The sequence below is a fragment of the Diadema setosum genome, chromosome 7, assembly GCF_964275005.1.
Source record: "Diadema setosum chromosome 7, eeDiaSeto1, whole genome shotgun sequence".
NCBI classification, from domain to species: Eukaryota; Metazoa; Echinodermata; class Echinoidea; order Diadematoida; family Diadematidae; genus Diadema; species Diadema setosum.
Genome location: NC_092691.1, coordinates 34,986,703 through 35,008,187, shown reverse-complemented (window position 1 = coordinate 35,008,187; position 21,485 = coordinate 34,986,703). Strand labels below are relative to the sequence as shown.

Below are 21,485 nucleotides of genomic sequence, written 5' to 3'. Positions count from 1 at the left end.
TTTATCTGTATATCAAATTGCCAATGGCATCATTTAGCTTTTCGCTGCGTGTATGCCACTAATGCTGTCATTTTGAGGTATTGCAAGACATCATCTTTGTGAAACAGCCCCTATGCACTTCATCACCAGTACTTTTTGACATCATTAAAAAGAGCATCTTCCGCAGAAAACAATGATACCAAAATCATTCAATTTGATCCAGAACTTTTTATTCTACACCCAATTCTGTAAATGCAGTCATTTTCAAATTTCGCTGGATTTTTGCGACGTATGAGGGAAGAATTTGGGTGCGATATACGTTATGCCGTTGTATTGTGTAAGCCTGTTGATTCATGTCAACAAAAGATACAGCTTTTACATTGGGCACACGCACACACACTGCTTTTTCCTGGGCCGCGCCCAACGCTTTACACAAAACACCATATGGAATGCATGTTGCACCCAAATTCTTCGCTCATACATCGCAAAAAAATCCAGCGAAATTTGAAAATGACTGCATTTACAGAATTGGGCATAGAATAAAAATTTTGAACCAAATTTAATGATTTTGGTATCATTGTCTTTATTTATTTGTTTTATTTTCACAGGGTGGCTCCGTCAGTGGGTTAAACACTGTTGTTCTTGGAGGCCCTGCATGAACACATACATACAAATAAACACAAAAATGTATGATAATCATACATCAAGATGCTCTTTCTAATGATGTCACAACATATATCACTTTTAGAACACAAGGTACTGAAAATCCACCGTTCCACTTTTTTGGGGACACCCGGTATACTAATGCAAAGTCTGTGAATGATGGCTTATGATATTTTTATTTCCTCAATCCTTCATTTTAGATCCAGGCATTCAGCCGGTCATAGATGCTGGGATGGAGGAGGCTAACCAAACCTTGGAGAATGCGGCAGAGATCCTGGCTGCTACCACCTCACTTCAGCAGAGTCTTGACCGTGATGAGAGAGGCATAGTCTTTGTTCAAGACAGCGTCAACAATGCAACCACCATCCTTGCCGACCTACCAGACCAGGGTAAATTCAATGGTTGATTCAATAAATGTGTTCCTTTATACTTGAAGTCCTAATGTTTGAATCTTTTCCTGGGTTTGTTTGAACTGTGATAAATTTTGACACATATACATTTCTTGAATAATGAAGTAATTGCTTGACAAGGGAGGTTTTTATGTGCAGGACACGCATGTATGAACCTTTGCTGGATTTAACAAAAATCATGAGCTGTGGAAAGATTCAGATCTTGTAGACATGAGTAAAATGATAGTGAAAGCAATTACAAAATAACATTTGCTGGAGTAGAAAATGGTGTACGACAATTGCACTAGAGAAAATTAAGAGGGCAAGTTGTAGGCTCATAGTAAAATATTCAAATAAAATCAGTACAAATGAACAGAAATTTAACTTACATTATATATGCACTGTTCTTTGCTGCATTACAAATATGCTCGCTTACTTCATATCCACAAGGAGAACATTATAATATAAATATATATATATATATATATATATATTTTTTTTTTTTTTTAATGAATGAGCAATTTGCATTGTGAAGGTTACTGGTATTTAATCTTCCAGTATCAGATAGTAAAGTTATGGTTCAGGGTTTGAAGCTCTCGATGTGCTTGCGATAACTGTTGTATAGTCACCCAAGTTGAAACCAACATCCAAACTCTGAGCACGAACGTTGATGCGCTGACTGAGCTGCAGAATGCGACCGCCACCCTCCGCTCGGACATCAACAACAAGATCGCCCAACTTCGCGAGAAGCTGCGCCTCGCCCAGAACTCCATCGCCGATTCCAGCCAGCCCGTGCGGTTCGCCGGCCAGAGCTCGCTGTCCATCGTCCAGTCAGTGGACACGCTGGCCCTCTACAACGCCATCGAGCTGGACGTCAGGCCAGACCAGCGGGACGGTCTCGTCTTCTTCATGGAGAATCCGGCGGGGGAGGCTTTCATGAGCATCGAGATCATTGCCAGCCGCATCAACTTTCGGTTCAGCGTCAGCCAAGACGTGGTGACCGTCGCCAGCCCCATTGACGTGTGCTGCGGCGACTGGTATCACGTTCTGGCCACACGGTATGTATGCACGTGCATTTCCCTGATTATTCCAGGAAATTTGTTCAGTAACGTTCTCATGACTGGATGAATGTAGTCACTTTACATGCCATATAGTACCCATCCATGCATATTAGAAGGAAGGTGTAGTTTGGGCTGAGATGGGTTTCAGGTTTCCAACTTTTTTTGTAAGATAATGAGAAATCCCTCCTGAAATATGAAAGAGCATATAATTCTAGGAGGAATTCAAAGTTTATTGTTGAAAATTGGTCTTGAGATGGCTGAGATATCCAAAACAAAGCAATTCTAATAAAGGCTGCTACTCACCTTTTATTAGGATCGCTATGTTTTACTTCGTTTTTGGATATCTCAGCCATTTCAAAACCAATTTTCATCAAATATACTTTAATTTCCTCTTAGGATTGTATGCTCTTCTGCATTTCATAGAATGATTTCTAAGAATCTTGCAAAAAGTTATAAGCTGCATCCCCACCTCAACCAATACTATACCATCCCTTTAATGTCCGATGTCTTATTGACCATCCACTTTTCACCACAGAGATGACCATGGTGGCTAAAAGTATCTTATGCTAAAACACAATGGAAAGGCAAGACTTGAACTATGAACCTTCTCATTGAAAGTGCAGTGCCTAGTCCACTAGGTCATGACACTTTTACCTGACTGCATCATCATATGTGTCATTTTCCGTAACAGATATGCGGATGGAGGAGAATTGACAGTGACTCTTTTGTCCACCGGTGGCTCGTCCAGCAACTATGAAAGAAGCTTCTCGGTTTATGAGAGGTTCATGCAGTTCCAGCCAGACACAACCTTCTATGTAGGGGGCATACCAAGTGACTATGAGGTAAACAAAATTCTCATCATTTTTTTAAAAATTATTATGATCATTCAGACTTGAAATAAGGCATAACATGAGAAGTGGAAAGATATGAACATAATTCAGAGAAATGTGATGTTCTTATGCAGCTAGTGTTTTGTCCCAATATGTGTCAAAGCACTTTAATGGTCTGCTTACACACACTTTGAGGAAATGTTGCATTTCATGTACTAATAAATATTATTTGCAGTTCAAAATATTTATAGTAAAAATGACAAAGTACAACACACACACACACATACAAAGAACACACTCTGATTGGCAGGATGTATATTCATCAGCTATCAAGGACCATCAGTTTATTTTGGGTGGATTCTAACTCAGAACTACAACGTCTACCCTTTGCCGTGTATTATTGTCTGTGTTAGTGTTTTTCCATCCATCCATGCACCACGCACCCCCATGAGTAACCACTATGTAATTGGCAGTAATACAGACACTCACATTATTTATTTGATATAATGTTACAACAGAAAAGAAGGCCTTGTATACTGATATTTCTTTCATGCATTGTGCCCCACTGTGATCATGTTCTTTTATTAAACATTACAATGTATGTGTCATATTCCATCTTAACCCCAACACTCTTGTAACTAATCATAACTTTGCGTATATAAGTTTGTGACTAATTCATTTGCCACAGTATCGTAATGTTCCCAATATCCTTTCCATGACCACAAAGTTTTAAGATCTGATACACAATCCTCATTGCATGTTGTGTGTTTAACCTTTGTCCCGTCTGATCTAGCCTGGCACTGCCCGTGATCTTCTCAGTGAGGTACCAAAGTTTCTGTATTCTTGTATAGTACCCTAGATATTATTGTCTCCAGTTTGCAGTTCTGGCTGAGTTCTTATTAGCATCGTTTTAATGCCATTAGGTTACTCAACCAAAGAAATTTTTGGACTGTATTTTTTTTTTTTTTTTTTGACAGCAATTGCATTCAAAGATATTACATGTTTGTAGTCTTGGCACATCCAGACTCCCTTCAGCAGAGATGACTTTCGTTTTGTAAAAAGATATACATATATTTGTATTCTTATATGCATTGCAGACCATATAAGCTGGTTGATATTCCTTCTTGCTCTAAGCTGCTTGTATTTAATAGCATTTTTCTATTGCAAAAGCAATCAAAGCTTGTGCTATTTGATTTCTTTTTCAAAGCAAAGGCAGTCCGAACTGTTGGTGCCATCTTGTATTTCAATCTGTACCTCTGATTGAAAACTTCAATCAGCCCCTCAAATTTGACATGATATGGCACACAGTTAATTTTTCCAAATACAATCTCTCTCACTGTCTTCATGCTCTTCTGAACAATTGCAAAAAAGTAGATAGTGAAATTCTGTCTTTTGAGTTACACTGTCTGGAACACAGGAGCAACAGCTTGGAATGAAGAAGAAATATTTTCTCTGTTATCCTATTCAAATGTTGTGATAGTAGAATTTACAGCAATGTGTTATCCAAATCTAAATGCCTTCTGACTTGTGCAAATCTTGTGAAGTACTTGTTGAAGGTGCAAAGAAAGCTCCTAAGTTGTGATTGTTGCTTTTTGTAGATGCAGATACAAATTGGATTAGTAATTATTGCAATAGTTTCTTCTCTCTGGATTTGATGTTCTAGTTTATATATTTGTTCTGCTGAAAGATGATGCAAATGTACATGTATGTGAAAGTGAATTATAAAATGGGTTCAAGAATGTAGCCAATAGGAAGCTCTGAAATGAGACACACCTCCTTCCTTTACTTCAGTACTATTGCACTGCCTGTAATCCTATGGTAGATTGCCGATCGTCTGTGCGCGCGGCGGCTCCTTTGATGAATTGCATGCATACGCGTACGCGCTGTCAATACTGTAAACAACTTCTAGTTCGGGCTGCCGGCCGGCCGGCCTGTCTTCCCTTGTGCATAACATATGTGGCGTACGTACGTATACTGTACTATACTATACATATACGTACACTTTGTACAGTACAGTAGACCAAGCGTTATGGGACCGGACGCGTACATGGAGTCACTTTGAAGAGCAAATCCAACGATTTAGCAGGTTAATTCTCACGCCGTTTTCAGAGTATGTTGTCTAGTAGGCCTATATGAGGAGTCTATATCAAGTCTTTAAGGTAAAGGGTGCATATTCTATGTAAAATAAGTAAGTTTTCATGCGGGTGTCCGGAAACCCAACCCCCCATTATACTTATACTGTATGTGCGGGACTTCCGCGAGTGCGACGTGCGTAAAAGTTTGGGACGAACATCTTCGGACGTCTTGACCCACAAAGGTACGTGAAAAACGCTGAAAAATGATGTTAGTTTTCGAATTTTCGACCCATTTTATAAAACAAATGATGCACAGGATTATTTCGTGGCGTTAGTGTAGGCGTAGCTCACTCTCGGGTATTTACAATGTAGTGCAACATGCACTCGGCTTCGCCTCGTGCATGTTTCACAATTGTAAATACCCTCGAGTGCACTACGCCTACACTAATGCACTCTATCCTGTGCATCATTTGTATAATATATAGATCCCTGTAAGCTGTGTATATACATATATATAATCATATGTACATATATGACACTGAGTTTAATATGCGATAGTGAATGAGACTGTGTGTGCATATGTAGAAATATAGAAATATGTATTTCATATTATGTAATTAATAGCTGCTTCCCACCTAAGGCTTTTTTTATTTATTTATTTGAGTTGCTATCTATGGTATTCACAGTTTTACAATTTTTCCTGTGTTTAATGCATATTCGACAGTGTGCTTACGTATTGATTTCTATGGTTTCTTTCTATGCTTGTTGCCATTATTCAAACTTTGTTTGCCAGGATGCTGAAGCAATTGAGGTACAAGTAGCAGACATTCCATCAATATTGCCATATATTTCTTGCCTCATTCAAGTTCCTTTCCATTAGAATTTATTAACCCACTCCCACATATTTGTTCCATTTCAACTCTCATTTAGTTTCATAAAGTATCTCAGCTGTGCATGTCAGTTGTAGAATAAAGAAAATTTTGCAAAACTTAGATGTAAATGTGTTGTTGACAGATTCACATATTTCCACAACAGATTTTTGGGCTTGTTGAGAGCCCTGCTGAGAATTTGGAAGCTTGTGATATAAAGTGTTGAACAGTCCAGTGGATGAAGACAAATGTGTATAGTTTATATTGTAGAATCATGAAAAAGACAACATTTCCGTATGTTTCAGCTGCATGTCTTCCATTTTGTGTCTCGACTGCTGGACTCACTTCCAATCTGTAAAGTGGAGAACCTGATATTTTTGCAAGGTCATGCTCATGAAAGATGCATTTAAGCAGTTATTGTGTGATGTTATAAGAAGCTGTAGAAACATACATTCAAATTGAAGTTTGTAGTTGTAGCAACCTTGAAATGTTTTTATCCCATCCCTAGCCATTCATGAAGAAAGAATGTGCATGATTATTCTTTATGAATTAGCTTATTTATTCATTTACGATGTGTGCTTTGAAATGATAATACTTTTACCGTAATTTCAACTCTTGGCATTCTGTGGGGGAACTGAAATCAAAGCAAATTCATTGAGAACATAATGAGACAATTTCTTTTGAGTCCCTATCCCATTTTAGGTGCTTATTCAGAAGAAAGACCATGATTGTAAATCTCATCACTGACAAAATATGGACAGTGACATGTATTTATGAGATATCACCTTATCCTTTTACACATCTTATTGAATATTTCCTTTCATCATCAAAAAATAGATTCATTGCATGCGTAAAAAAAAGTACATAAGCAAAATCTCCAGATTGATAAGAACTGCCTACGAGCAAAGTCATAAATGGTTATGCAAAATTTGCATGTGAGCAACCAAAGGTGCAGATACAATAAATATTTCAAAAATGTGTTAAATACAAATAATTGCAAAAGTTATAAGTAATCTTTTTCATTTCTTTATTTATGAGACAGACACTTATAAACTTGATTCAAACAAGGCTGCTCTTCCTTTTATACATCTTCAAATTGGTATTGATTTGATTCTGCAAGTGAGCTTTTACCCCTTTGTATTGTTTCCTCCACTCATATTTAGTATCTTGATATTCTGCATATCACCATCAACCAGCATGGAGCAAATGTACAACTGTAGATGTGTAGCTCAAAACTCTGTTTCTCTGCCGGACATTTTCACCCCCCCCCCCCCCATTTATTTTTACCATGGTACACATTATCATTTATAAGTAATCTCCTTCCATCTATCTTGATACAGACTGATAAGATTTTGAGCCGAGACTTTGAGGGTTGCATTTCGGGAGTGACCTTTGACGGTCAAGAGTTGGACCTCTGGCGGCCCGATGCCCAGGAAGGGTCAGCTTCGTGCTGTCCCACCCCAGTGATTCCCGAGGAGCCAGCGTCGAGTTATGTTCCAGGCGTCAGCTTCAATGGGTTCGGCTACTACCAGGTTTGTTATGACCTACAAAGTATACTGTATTTGCTGCATATTGTGCAGATTTTGTGAGTTGACTGATATACATGAAAACATTTTCTCATGTGACAGAAGTGAAATATAGATATGTATCATCGCCAAGACTGGAAAACACTAACTTTTCTCTTGATGAATTCTTTCCATCACCAAGGTTCGCAATGACTAATTGAACCACGTGCAAGATTGGCTGGCAATTTCTCAATCTGCGAAATAAATAGTTCATTTGTGAAATATGTGACATATACAACACAATATGTTAGTTAATGATGTCAACAATTGCATATATTAGAGGATTTCCACATACACATGCATTAGTTCCTTTCTTCCATTTAGCGACAACCCTTTAGTGCTTTCTTTAAAATGTTGTCTCCCGCTTCTCTTTTGATGTTGTACAATGTAGCTTGTTGTTCCAACAAATGTTACTATGTTGTTACACCCAACTACTCTTTGATAGCAACCACCTTGTGGAGAAATTGAGTAGAAGGGAATTTCTAGATTTTCACTTTATGAATGCTAAAAGAAAGCTCCGTTTCTAAAGAAAATAAATGGAAGAAAGTGAAGGAAAGTTGTTTGAATGCTTTACTGGATGTAAAGCCTAAGATTATGTAACTATATTCATGTATTCTTTGTTTATTGGGTTTTGTTTTGGTCCATTTTTCAGAGTGTTATGTAATTGTGCATTTTTTTTTTTGGCAATTGGTCTTTTATACTTGGTCAAGTAAGATTATTTTTTTTGTGTGTTTTTGACTTCACTGACTGTCACTATATTTAGCACCAGTATAAATTCATGTCGAAAAAAAACCACTACATGACATTTTTGTGTCTTTCCTTTCTACTCAGCTTCACATCATACAAGATGAGAAAATATTTCCACATTACAAAGCCTTCCTCATATCCCAAAATGAAATGTGCCATGCATGCTGTTCTTTGTGTTTGTGTGATCATCCCAGGTTCCAAAGGGAGACTTTGATGTGCGGGATCAGGCCAGGATTTCTCTGGAGTTCCGCACGGTGCTGAGGGATGGTGTTCTCTTCATCGTCACGCGGCCAGATCTCATCTCGTACATCGGTATGTTCGGCTGCCCCTTTTTGTAGGACATCTTCTACCCTTTTTAATCCATGATCAATAGCAAATCAAGTTTTTTCCATTTCCCTTTTTGCCAGTGCTGTGACACAGTGTGTTTGATGCCATCTTGGTGCTTATATTCTTTAAGATTTGGCAAAAATTTATTTGAAATGTGTGCTATGTAAGAGTAAATTACAAATGGTATCCTGGGATTAACCAGTATGAAATTTATTGTTCTTTCAAACCATCAGTCCAACTGATTAATTAAGCTTTACTCTTCATTGTCTACATGTCTGAATGCTGCAAAAACTTTTCTGACCCATGGAATAGGTATCTTCATGGTGGATGGGCACGTGACCTTTGAGATGAACACTGCCGGTAATGCCAGGTACTCAGTCCCCACGGTACGAACTTATGATGATGGACATTGGTATCAGGTGAGCAAATGTTGCATTTAAGTGACCAAGAGATTCATTTTTTATTCCAACCAGCTACACGACATTAACCATGTTTACTCAGTCATTCTGTCATCAAAGATATCTATCAGATTAGCCGCTAGCTATGAGTTACGTTCACACAGTGCTTATTATGGATGATAGGACGTACATGTACATGTATAGTTTAGCTAACAACAAAGTATGCTTGATGATATGAGGACATGCAATGCATTGGTTGCAGTAAGACCCCTATTTCATGCTTACCAAGCATTTGTCCATGGGTGTTGATTTACAGAAGTATTCCAGTGCTCAGAGGGCAAGTGTAACACATGGACTTGTTAATTCTCTGTATTGCCAATGCGCAGAAAACTTCTGCGCAAGCTGAAGAGTCCTGTCACAGATGCACTGTGGGATTCCTTGGTGCCACTGTAGAGAACTCCCGAATGGAAAATGTGGATACAATTGAGAATTAAAAAGCAGCAGCTAACAATTGGTGGCAAGATACAGCGTCATTTTTGTTACCACCAACAATGAACACATGGCACAACCTTTATAGATATTGAAGAGAAACTGTCTTGGATAGGATCTTGAACAATCTTAAAAACAAAATCATATGATGTACAGAAAATTTATATCAGTACATGCATTCATTCTCGGATGGATAATCGTGTAATCAAATGTATCTTTTCTGTCCACCTTCCGCAACATCTGAAGGTGACTGCCAGCTTCAACGGGACCTACTACAGTCTGGAGACGCGCTTTGCCAATGACTCCAGCGACGTCCTGGAATCCTCCACAAGGAGAACCTTAGCTCCAGTGGTCTTCCTTAATTTGCAGTTCTCCCCCAAGCTTCTACTCGGGGGAGCCGATCCCAGCATACCCAGAACTCTGGTGTGAGTAAACCTGAGTATTTCATCTGTAGCTGCTCAGATATTCAGTTCAGTGTTCAGTTGAATAAATATGATATGGTTTAGTTCCATTCGATATTTGTCAGTCTTGTTCATATAAATCATTTCAGTTCATTTCATATTGACTTCAATTATACCTCTACTTATGTACAAATGATGTGATGTTTATCAAAAAAAAAAAAAATGTATATACATGAGATACTTCAACAACAGGGCATTGCATATGTGCCTGCATATTTGGCATCTTCCGTGTACTTTAGATAAAATGGAGTAATGTGTATTTCTTGAAGGAAATTTCATCCCATGAATGAATGCACATTGTGATGTGTACATTTTAAAAAAAAAGTCTTACAGTGTCAGTCACTGAGTTCATATTTTTGACCAGTGACATAAAACCCTTTCTCAGTTTTGTTATTACATGTTGCAATATTCAATTCATTCAATTCATTTTATTTTCATACTTCTCATTTATGAACATTACAACAGAAACCAGACAAGTTCTTTTACCTTGTGAACAATGTGCAGAAAACAAACAATATACATGGTGATAACACAGTAATTACATGTAATGATAACTGGTCAAAATCGAAATCGAAATGGGGTTGATCAAAGAGAAGTATGACGGGACCTACATGAAAGCTAGCTTGTTTGGCTGTAAGCCCCGAGTAATCAGTGCTTGTGAAAAAGAAACGGAGAACGGATAGAAGATAAGACCAGAATGATGATGTAAGGTTGCCAAATTTTATGTAATAAAAAAGAAGAAGAAAAAGAAGAAGAAGAAAAAGAAACTAGACTCGGAATTTGTCATCAAGTTGACAAATTAGGTGATCCGATCTATTGGGAAATCAATGATTTGAGTCCTGATCCCAATAGGCATGACCATACAGGTTTCATCTGTGTTGAGGGGACATTGGCCATGTGATGTTTGGAGTCTCATTTAGAAAAGGGAGTCAGACCCTCCATCTTTGGTACCGAATTCCGTATACACTAACGAAGATACAGAATGAAGTATATTTGACCTTTGACCCCACTTTGCACAGACAAGATGGCATCTGAGCAAAACGTGGTTATTTTGTGAAATGATCCTTGTAACATGGTCTTTACGTGTGCAAAATATGGGAAAGATAGGACATGTATTCACCAAGACACAGGATGATACATTTATGACCTTTGACCCTAAGGGGTGAGCCTCGAACCAGGGACCTTAGGATTACGAGTCGGATGCGCTACGCAATGACCTATTTCATTCTCCATAGGCCCTGTGTATTAAGCAAAATGACGCTGCATCGAAGCCTCGTGCCATTTTCAACCAAGTTTTTCGACGTGATGCCGACATCGTATGAAAAAATGGAGGGCACATGTGCGATAGCCCAAAGTCTCAGCTACAACATACTAACATCTGGGAGAAATTCACCGAAGCATAAATGAGCTAGTGCTCGAAAAAGATAGTCATGTCAATTTTCACTGCCAGAAAAACTGCTCTCCCATAGAGATAACACGTAAACTGGTCAAATTTGACAATATTACTTGCAATCCATTTTTACGAGGTGATGCTGTCATCCAATCAAAATGTTGTAATTATATTAATGAAAGATCATTTAATAAGCTACAACATACTGAAATCTGGATGTAAATTGGCAAAGGATAAGTGAGATACGCTCGAGTGAACTTGAAATTTGATGACGTCATTTTGAAAATTTACTTTTTTTACTTTATTAAGAAATTTGATATCTTTTAATCATTTTGCCAGCATCGCCAACCCATGAAATAACATGTCCAACTCATCAGCTTTCAGAATATGTAAAGACAATGGGGGGTTACCGTCCATCCTGACGAGTAAAATCGGATTTAAAATTGGCGTTTTTTTGGCATCGTTGCACTGTATATCGCCATTGACGCGCGCGCGGAATTTCAATTTTGACGGGCCCGTATGACGTCATATTGAGTCGGATTGACTTGAAACTTGGTAGAAATATTCCTTGACATTTCAGGCATCCGATAAGTGTAAAAAACCGGGAAATTTCCATTGCATATGAGCTGTGCGTGCATATATGTGCGCACGCGTACGCGTCCGTCCAATTTTTTCAATTTTTCAAAAAATGCTCCAAATGGTCTGAAACGTGTGCAAAAAAAATTTTAGCTCGATTTGAGCATACAAATATTTCAACGCGTGCGTACGCGCACGTTTCAAGAGAAAATATGCATTTTGAGAATGTGAGTAGAATGCCCATAACTTGAAATATATGGGACGTAAATTTCATTGAAAAACTCCATTCCATTAATGAGATATGATTGAGAATGTGTTTTCATATAATGACGTCATAGTGACGTCACGATTGACCAATCACAATGATATTTTCGATTTGTCGTCTTTGGGACATGATACATATATGGTATGAGTTTGAAATTGATACTCTGAGAACTTTCTGAGTAAGTAGATACACAACTTTTGTCCAGAAAGAAAGAAGAAGACGAAGAAGAAGAACAAAGAATCCGTACAGATACAGAAGGTGATCCGAGAGGATACTCGGATCACCTAACAAACTATACATGAATATGAACTTACTGTGATCGAGCCATCATTATTATAAAGCCTACTTTGGTATATATACTATAAACTATTGTTGCATTAAAACTATCACCAGGATATGATCAGTAAGACACAAAAAGTAACATGTACAGCTATTAAGCCATTTGGTGCCTGCCGTCAATCTCTGCATAGAAGGTTAGAGAGGGGTAGAGGGAAAGAGGAAGAGAGGGAAACGAAGTAGAATGTGGAATTGCTAGTGATGAATTCAGAGAGCCTGATGGCAAGACCCTAAATGGAATCTGCAACGTGTTGACAAAATGTTTGATTGGACAATAACATACCACAGTATTACATAAGACATTACGACTATTCAGTGTCTGCAAAATATGCACTCAATAAAAACTCTTTTAATTTACGTTTAAAGGAATATAAAGACGAGCAGCTTGTTATTTCGGGGGAGAGGTCATTCCAGTATCTAGGGCCCGTATACATTATCGTTTTTTTAGCGAAAATGGTTCGAGTACGTGGAAGGTGAAATGCGTCACTTTGGTGGGTAGGATAATTATGAATCAAATAGTTTTTTCTGAACATGCGAGTAAAAACATCCGGTAACTCATTGGCAGAAAATTTGTACATAAATATGCCGACGTTGTAACTGAACAGATCTGATATTTTCAGTATTTTATTTTTCAAAAATAAATCATTCGTGTGGGATAAATATCCGACACGGTTGATATTTCTGATGGCACGTTTTTGAATACGGAACAGTATATCAAGAAGATTTCTAGTTGCATTCCCCCACACAAGAATACCATAATTAAGGTACGGAGTAATTAAAGTAGAATAAAGATTAAGCAGAATTTGACTTGGAAAAACACTCTTAAGTTTATTAAAGGTATTAGCCCACATTTGTAAACCTGCAGCAATTGGTCTCATAGTTAGCATGGAGTTTGGGTATGATTGCAGTAACACCTGTGCAAAATTTCGTTCCAATTAGTCCATTACTTTCATAAAAATAAATGAAAATGCACCGTAATCCGTATGCATGCGTATATCGCTCGCTAGCTCCGGTCCACGTACGTGTTACATGTACAATGTATGTAGCTATAGCCCGCGCTCGTAATTCGATTTTGGGTCGGATTGACCCGGTTTGAAAATTGATTTTAAAACGATGATTTTCTCTCTTTTATCGAATGGTATAGACAAAGAGCGACAGGTGAGGTATGTTACTGTTATAACTTGTACTTGAAGTCATATTGGACCTGTTTTATGCAGTTTTGATTTTCGTGGGTTTGCAAATGTGGGCAAGTACCTTTAAGAACACCCATATTTTTAGAAAGAATATTACTTAAATAACTAACGTGGGATTTCCAAGATAAATCACTATCAATAAAAAGCCCTAAAAATTTTATACTACTGACTTGATTCAATTCAGTTTCATTAAACTTAATATGAAAAGGAAGGGTTTTAAGACTATTGCTAAAAAGCATAAATATAAGATACATAACAACAGAATTAATCAATGGCACAGTGTGTGTGTGTATGTCTACACCTTTTAAAAGCCGTAGATGTTAAAACATCAAATGCATTGGATGCCACGTTACACCTGGCAAAGATGTAGCTGGATGCAAGTGACTGGTGTGGCATTCCTTAAATCTGGTGACATATTCTCCTGCATTCCTAAGTTCATCTTCAAATCACTCTTGTCATATAAAGCAGCAGCGATATCTAGAGAGAATCTATATACACCATACAAGCAATCCTTTTATGTAGATTCCTCATATTTCACATGTTTAATTGCCTTAAATGCTGTATTTGATGATTCACCCGTGCAATAAAAAAAAAAAATGTTTATGGTTTATTTGTTGAAATGTGGAATATGGAACAATAAAAACAAACAAACCAACAAACCAACAAACAAACATATAGCACTGTGCATTGAGTCTGCACAGCTTTGCATGGCACTCAAACGAGTCAGAGTTTCAAGTTCCCAAGGGTCCATGTCTTCCAGAAAATCACAGGAAAATCATCATATTATTTAATTATATGTTATGTTTTATTTATCTATTTATTTATTTATTTTTGCCATTTCATTATCAGAGACATTGGGGAATTCTATGTTTTTACTGTGTGATTGCAGGCGTGGCCCAACCAATCTCGGCTTTGCAGGCAGCATAAGAAACTTGGCCCTCTCGAACGACTCTCTGGACCTCACCCCAAGAGAGATCTCAAACACATCGAGTCTCCCGTATGAGGGTGTGTCCTTCTCACCAATCTTGGAAGAGGTAAACATTTCAGCAATCTTCTCCCTTTTTTAAACCTTTGGCAGCTACTACTAATTGCTGTCACCATTCCGGGGGAATTGGTGTCAGCTATCCATATCAGAGGCTGTTGTAGTCTACTGCTCCCTAATTTTGCTTTCATGCTCTTCAAGAGAAGCCGAGTGTGATGTTGATACACATCATTGAGCTTTTGTTCTCCCACACATGGGGCCATTGGGTTAATAGAGTCATATCCAAGTGACAAGTTATTTGACCTTTTTCTTTTTTTAGATCTAATGAAAGAGGCATGCACTTTATTCAACATTTGGCATTAGTGAAGCATGCTGGGATTTGAACCGAGGACCCCGCCATGCTCACAGTAGATGTGCAGCTGTACTCAATTTCATTTAAAAGATGCAACTGCATCTGAGACGAGATCAATAGATAGCTGAAAAATAGGGGTCACTATAAGATTTCCAGGAAATGATGGATGCAAAGAGCGAGTTCAACAACCTGGCAAACATTTCATTATGTGTTTTTGCATGACTTATGTTTGCTTTATACATGTATATGTTCATGATCTCCATAGTTGAATGGACTTTATGTATCAGGGATATGACTGTCATAAATAGTAACCTTCTTGTTCACATGGAAGTTTGACGTCTGTCATAACTCATCAGTGAAGAATACATATGTGTGTTCACCTGTGTCTTGTTGCTGTGTAGTGAAAGAAAAAATTGGATATGTTACACGATAATCACTCAAGTCCCCTAAGTCTATGCAGTATCCTTTTACTTGAGCCACTGTGGAAAGCTATTTTCATCCTTCCATTTGGCAGGTCGTTCCAGGCATCGGCTTCTCTGGCGAATTTGCATACGCATCGCTCAACATTGGTGATGATGCCATCGAGACAGTGGATTTCCGCTTCAAGACCACGGAACCCCATGGAATCCTGATCTACAGCTACGACACCACAACTTTTGTAAGTTGCCGCCACAGTATATGGCTTTTTGACACAGCCCATGATGCAGTCGGTATCACCTGAAAGAAAAAAAGGATGTTGTTCAAAGAGCAAAGAAAATATTGGAGCCGCGCTTATTCAGGCTGATGACAATAAATATTTTAATGTTGTTGATTTTATCGAATGTGATGTCCCTCGGAAATTGTGACACAGCGTCACTGCTCTTTCTACTGTGATGGACATAAAATCTTGTTCACGTTTGCAAAATCATCTGTGTAAATACTGCAGTACCTTGCAATTGTCTGCAATTGCCATGCGACAGGGACAAGGTGGATTCCTGCAGAACCCACCCAAGACACAGACAATTAAAGGTCGATGACTCATGAAACAAATTTCCATATTCAATGAATCAATGTCCACCTTCTACTGGTCCTGTCTCATTCTTCCAGAACAAGCTGCTGTATGTGACCCTGTACCACGGCAACATCTTCGTCCAGTACAACCTCGGGGACGGTCTGTCCGACCCCCTGCAGACCAGAGGGCTGAAACTCAATACTGGCCAGTGGCAGTCGGTCAGGCTCGCCTTCAATGGACTCACGTAGGTCAAATTCTTTGAAAGCCACTGCTGTGCCCACATTGCCTGGAATCAGTTCTTAAAGCCATGGCCCCATTAGCGTGCAGTAGATCTTATCTTCAATGTCTCGTTTGTATTCATATTTATTCATAGTCTCATTTGCATCCCAGTTGGCATCACATGTGCATCCTAAATGATTTCACTCCTTCAAATTTCATTAAATCACATACTTGTACTGATGCAATTGCTTTCTGAATATGAGATGTTCATCGATATAGCTCTTTGGCAAGTACGAAGAAAAATTATATAACTAGGCTGGTGTTTGTCCCCTCTTATTACATCTGTACAGCAGTGGATATTGTTTTTTTATTCAAGTCATTTTCTTTACAAACTCTGCAACCATAATCGTAACAATGATGTCCTCTTTTGAACATGTGTAGTTTATGTGTAAAATCTATGATAGTTGATATTCTGGTGGTGACCTGAAACTGATACAAATACTTGTTGTGATCCGTAACAGGGCCTCCCTGCAGGTGAACAATGAACCAACGATCTATGGTGCATCCCAGCTGAGCTCCACAGGCATCACCATCCAGGGGGTGCTTTTCCTGGGCGGGGTGCAGTCGACCATACCGGTCCTCATCGGAGGTGACTACCCCATCCGACAGTCACTAGATGGTGATGTCGCGGACTTTGCTGTAAACCAGATGTAAGTCATTTCTCTCATACAGGAAATCAGTGTGAAGTACATTTTTAATGTGAACTTTCTGGGATTACTCCTGCATTTTCCAGTCTTATTTCATACTGACTCGACGGTAACACTTCTAATACAGTGAGTTTGCTTTTACATTTTTTGTTTTGTTTTTAACTTCTGTGTACTTTAACAAATTCCTGATGTCCAAGATCTTCAAGTTGATTTTCCTCTGGTTTCTTTTTTTCAACTGTGACGCAGATCACCCAAGCTGAATGACCCCAACACTGCTGTTGGAACACAGGGAGTGGATTTGACTGGGGTGCCAACGGCAGTCACTTCCCTCCCTCCCCTCCCCTTTGTCACCCCTCCCCCGCCCACCGGTTCTGGCGTCCCTGACTCCTGCGTGGCTCCTGTCCAGGTGTTCCCTTACCCAGCTGACCAGGGGGTGGTCAGGTTTGGCCTGACTCGGGACAGCTACCTGGCCGTCGGTCTCAACAGCCAGGAGAAGAAATACTTTTCGACCACGTGAGTCTTTGTCCAACGGACACAACATAGTCCTACTGTTCACCTGTTGTGTTGCTGGTATACTTGGCCTCAGCTTACTAAGCTATTTCATAAACATTTGGTCAACATCCAAAATTTCAGAACTTGAGATATCAAGAAGGGGATTCCTTCTTGGGTGAAACAATGTGACAGTCCAACAAAAAGACTGGTCCGCTTAGAATATGAGATGAGGAGAATCAAGTAATCCGTCGTTGTCAATAGTTTCAGATAATCTGTCCCATGATTGGTGAAAATCAGACAGATGGGGTGAAGAAGAGATATGAATGGTAGAGGAAACAAGAACAGGGAAAGACACATTGAGTCTGAGTGTGATTTTGAGTTCAGATTTATTTCGTATGGCCACAGTGGAAGCACTGGAATACTTACAGCTTTATAATCCCTTCTAACGGACCAAGTGATGAAAACAGAAGTGCCTTGCCTGTCGGCACCATCGCCAGAGGACTCCACTTAAGGTCCGTAGGCTACAACAGTCCTCCAGATTAAATGACTAAATTGGCATGACATAAATGATCTCAATTGTAGAGGCAAATCAATGAAAATAAATGAAAAAACATCAACAGCAATGAAAAGAACAAATATATATTTAAATAAAAACAAAATACCACTACAGCATACTGTATAATGAGGAATGTTCGTGTGCATTTTAATTTCGCAAATTTCGCAAGAGCCAAGATTCGCAAAATTAAAATGCACATGAAAGTTCTTGTCTACACCATACGCATTGAATGTTTAGAGGCAACAAAGGCCATCGGCTCTAATTCATTAAAATTTTATGTGTGAGAATGTTGTGTTTCAGAGTATAGTGGTTGCATACGATACTTCTCATGGAGCTACAAATACTATCTTGTATGACTGAGTCTTATTTTAGGCTGGATTAATTGAGTACTATTTTCTTTTTGTCCACTTTCTCATATCTCTCTCTCTCAGTTTTGTTCTCTCTTTTGAGTTCCGTGCACTCTCGCCCGACGGCATCATGCTGTACCTCGCCAACGACTACGAGAGTCCGACACAGTTTATGTCGCTCATCATGGAGGGGGGCTTTCTCAACCTCTTCATACTGGACGGGTCAAGGCAGCTGACCATGGCCAGGACGGCCTTCAAGTACAACGACGCTCAGTGGAGAACGGTGAGTGTCCGTCGTCATCTGATCATACAGCGGCTTCGCCCAAATATATTTGTGGTGTGTCTATGGCCACGTTTTCACGCTCACAAGTGAACCAAAGCAAACCAGTCGAATGCATACCATACCAAACAATGCGAGCTTATGGAGTGATGTTTGAGCGCTCAGTGGAGAAAGTGTACCTCATGAGTTATTTTTAGAGGGACTCACATTTTTTTTTTTTTAGCAGCATGGTCATGCACCTGGTGCTATTACTCTACTTATAGGTATCCCAAACAATGATAATCAATTCTTTGCATTATGACGTATGTCTGTATTACACACATTCTATGCCAACCACTGGTATGGTTATGGTATGCTTTTGGAGCACATCGGGAAGTGGTCCACTTTTGGCGTGGTTTAGTACTGTATGTTACACCTGAGGTGCATTCGAGCGCTTCTCTCGCTAGGATATGGTACAGTACGGTATGCTTTAGGAGAGCGCTCAAATGCACCGTATGTAATGAAGTGAAGTACTGTGATAGCCAAGTAAAATTGGTACCAGGTATGTAGATGTTTTCCCGTAGTGCTGTACCTGTGCCCAGATATTCTGACGTTCCTTTCACGCTTTAATAGCTTCTGTCATTCTATGCTAGCAGTCATGCTGCTGTGTTGAGCAAATTGTTTGACAGAGGATAGAGTTCCCATAGTTTGCAGAATGCATGGTTACAGTTAGTTCTTGCACTGTTTTTGAGTGTCCAAATATTCCCACCCCACAGTTGACTATTCTGAAGATCAACGGCTTCGTCGTCCTCCTGGTGTCGGAGACCAAGGACTACGTGCGGGAGAACAGCGACATGATCGGGGATGCGTCTTCCTTCCTGGAGGTGGACACTGACCTCTACGTGGGAGGTCTGGGACCCCGGGTCTTGGCTGGACAGGTCATTGTGAATGTGAGTTGATCAATGAGTGTATCCATCGTGGCATGGATTTCTACACCAGCATGTTTTTTGTTTGTTTGTTTGTTTGTTTGTTTTTTAATAGAGAGAAATGGTTAAATTATGATTTAGAGCAATGTTGTTCCTGTATTTGCTACAGTAATGCATTTTCTATGTCTTTACATGATTCTTATTGTCAAGCAATGCTTTGAAAAGCAACTATTTTTATTGATGTTGGAAGGGCTTCACTTTGAAACTTATGCAGTTTGATTTTTTTTTTATGCATAATTTGTGCATCTGTATGTGTGTGTGTTATGTCAGATAATAATGCCTTCATTGTCAAACAATGTGCTTGGAATTGTGAGTAAAATGTTGAGAGCTTGTTACATGATAGTTAAAGATCTAAAAATTTGTTAAATATTTTAGATCCTTTTGGGGCCAACAAGCCTGGAGTGTGTGCAAAACTTCTTTAGCATTATCAAACTTAAATCAGCGCTTTAGAGCTCACAGCTAGGACAAGATGGAGCCCCAGCCCATTTGGGGCAAGCCTCACAAATCAGCTATTGGTTGTATCCAACTGTAGATACAGTCTTAATGCCATTCCTCTCCCGTATTGATGACCAAACTGTACCCTCATGCTATTCCAATCCTTCACAGAGCCAAGATACTTTCAATGGCTGCATCAGGAACATGATGATCAGTACAGAGACGGAGACCAACATTCCCATTTCGCTTGAGTAAGTGGCGGAACCCTCGAAGGAAGAATTTTGCCCCCCACAGAGAAAATGGTTGTGAGCGAAGTCAGTGAAGTAAACTGTGATGGATGGGTGAAATGCTGAGCAAAATCAGACAGCTGTCAGTGAAGTTACGACTGTAAGAATATCATTATGACATATGATGTGGTTCATGGTGGGCAAGCAACTGCGATGGCTGGGTTGTACGGATTGAAATATAACCAGTGGATCCTTGTGTTTTTTTCTTCAAGTCAGGATGAATTCAAGTCTTGCGAGTAACTCTCTGTAGGACTACTTTAAATTGTGATCTACTCTGGATAAATCATTCTCTTAATCTTTATCGCTTGAAATTATACAGTGACACGTTGTTGTTGTTTTTTTCCCCAAGCCTCAATTTTTTTTTTTTTTGCTTGCAAAGGTAGATTTTCAGTGTAAACAGCACTAGAAACACAAAGTCAGCAAACTAATATTTGCCACAAAATCAGGATACATTGCTTCACCCAAAGACACAGCATCATTTATTAGAAATAAAAATTTTCTTTTACTTATTTCTATGTGTCTCAAACTCTAGTCCAGCAAATGAGGAGTCCAAGAACATCACAACATGTCGACAGAATCCAGTCAGCCTTGGTGGCCATTTTGACGGCAGTGGCTGGCTCTTACTAGGTAAGGACTTGAGTCTTTTTCTTTTTTTTAGCGGGAAGCTGCTCCCAAGTTTACACAATTTTGATATAAAGCGCAAAAGTTAAGAAATAAACAAGATGGTCATTATATGAGTGCTGGTCTTAGTTTCATTCATGGATTACTTCTCATGTACGAATCAATTTGCTAGGAGTGTGTAAATTTTAATATCTAGATGCCACTTTTACTGCAGTGTGGTGGAAAACAGCAAACAACAGAACTAAATGTGTGTTCAATTGTCAGTGTATAAATCTAGCTAAAAATTTGGATTGAGCTCAAATGATAGAAAAAGTATTTTCGCCTCACTCATACGCATGTTACTCATGTATAAGTGCGTGTGTGTGATAATGATTATGAATTTATGCTTAGGCCCTACTATAGCAGTTGTTTAATCCTCTCAATTTTTGATTCCAGAGTCCCAGTACTCTGTGTCCAGCCAGTGGTCATTGTCGATGACCATCAGTACCACAGAGAGAGAAGCTCTGCTGCTGGTCATCCCAGAGGACACCCAGAATTTCGTCACGCTTGAAATTGCAGATGGCACGGTGAGACAAGAGAAACAAACACACGACTTAACATGCTCCTTTTGTTACTTACACTTATATGCTCTGAGATGA

At 39.1% G+C, this 21,485-nt stretch overlaps 1 protein-coding gene across 1 annotated transcript in view; it reads left to right on the top strand.

Annotated features, from left to right (window-relative positions):
* The window catches only part of LOC140230748 (laminin subunit alpha-1-like), a 55,309-nt gene that overhangs the window by 31,811 nt on the left and 2,013 nt on the right, over positions 1 to 21,485 (top strand). The window contains exons 31-47 of the mRNA XM_072310885.1: positions 843 to 1,031; positions 1,657 to 2,089; positions 2,784 to 2,934; positions 7,207 to 7,398; positions 8,373 to 8,490; positions 8,818 to 8,924; positions 9,639 to 9,817; positions 14,503 to 14,647; positions 15,462 to 15,605; positions 16,034 to 16,182; positions 16,679 to 16,867; positions 17,111 to 17,377; positions 18,344 to 18,542; positions 19,295 to 19,472; positions 20,118 to 20,190; positions 20,759 to 20,853; positions 21,283 to 21,413. Coding sequence (XP_072166986.1) covers positions 843 to 1,031; positions 1,657 to 2,089; positions 2,784 to 2,934; positions 7,207 to 7,398; positions 8,373 to 8,490; positions 8,818 to 8,924; positions 9,639 to 9,817; positions 14,503 to 14,647; positions 15,462 to 15,605; positions 16,034 to 16,182; positions 16,679 to 16,867; positions 17,111 to 17,377; positions 18,344 to 18,542; positions 19,295 to 19,472; positions 20,118 to 20,190; positions 20,759 to 20,853; positions 21,283 to 21,413 — 2,939 coding nt within the window. The remainder of the gene's footprint in view (positions 1 to 842; positions 1,032 to 1,656; positions 2,090 to 2,783; positions 2,935 to 7,206; positions 7,399 to 8,372; positions 8,491 to 8,817; positions 8,925 to 9,638; positions 9,818 to 14,502; positions 14,648 to 15,461; positions 15,606 to 16,033; positions 16,183 to 16,678; positions 16,868 to 17,110; positions 17,378 to 18,343; positions 18,543 to 19,294; positions 19,473 to 20,117; positions 20,191 to 20,758; positions 20,854 to 21,282; positions 21,414 to 21,485) is intronic.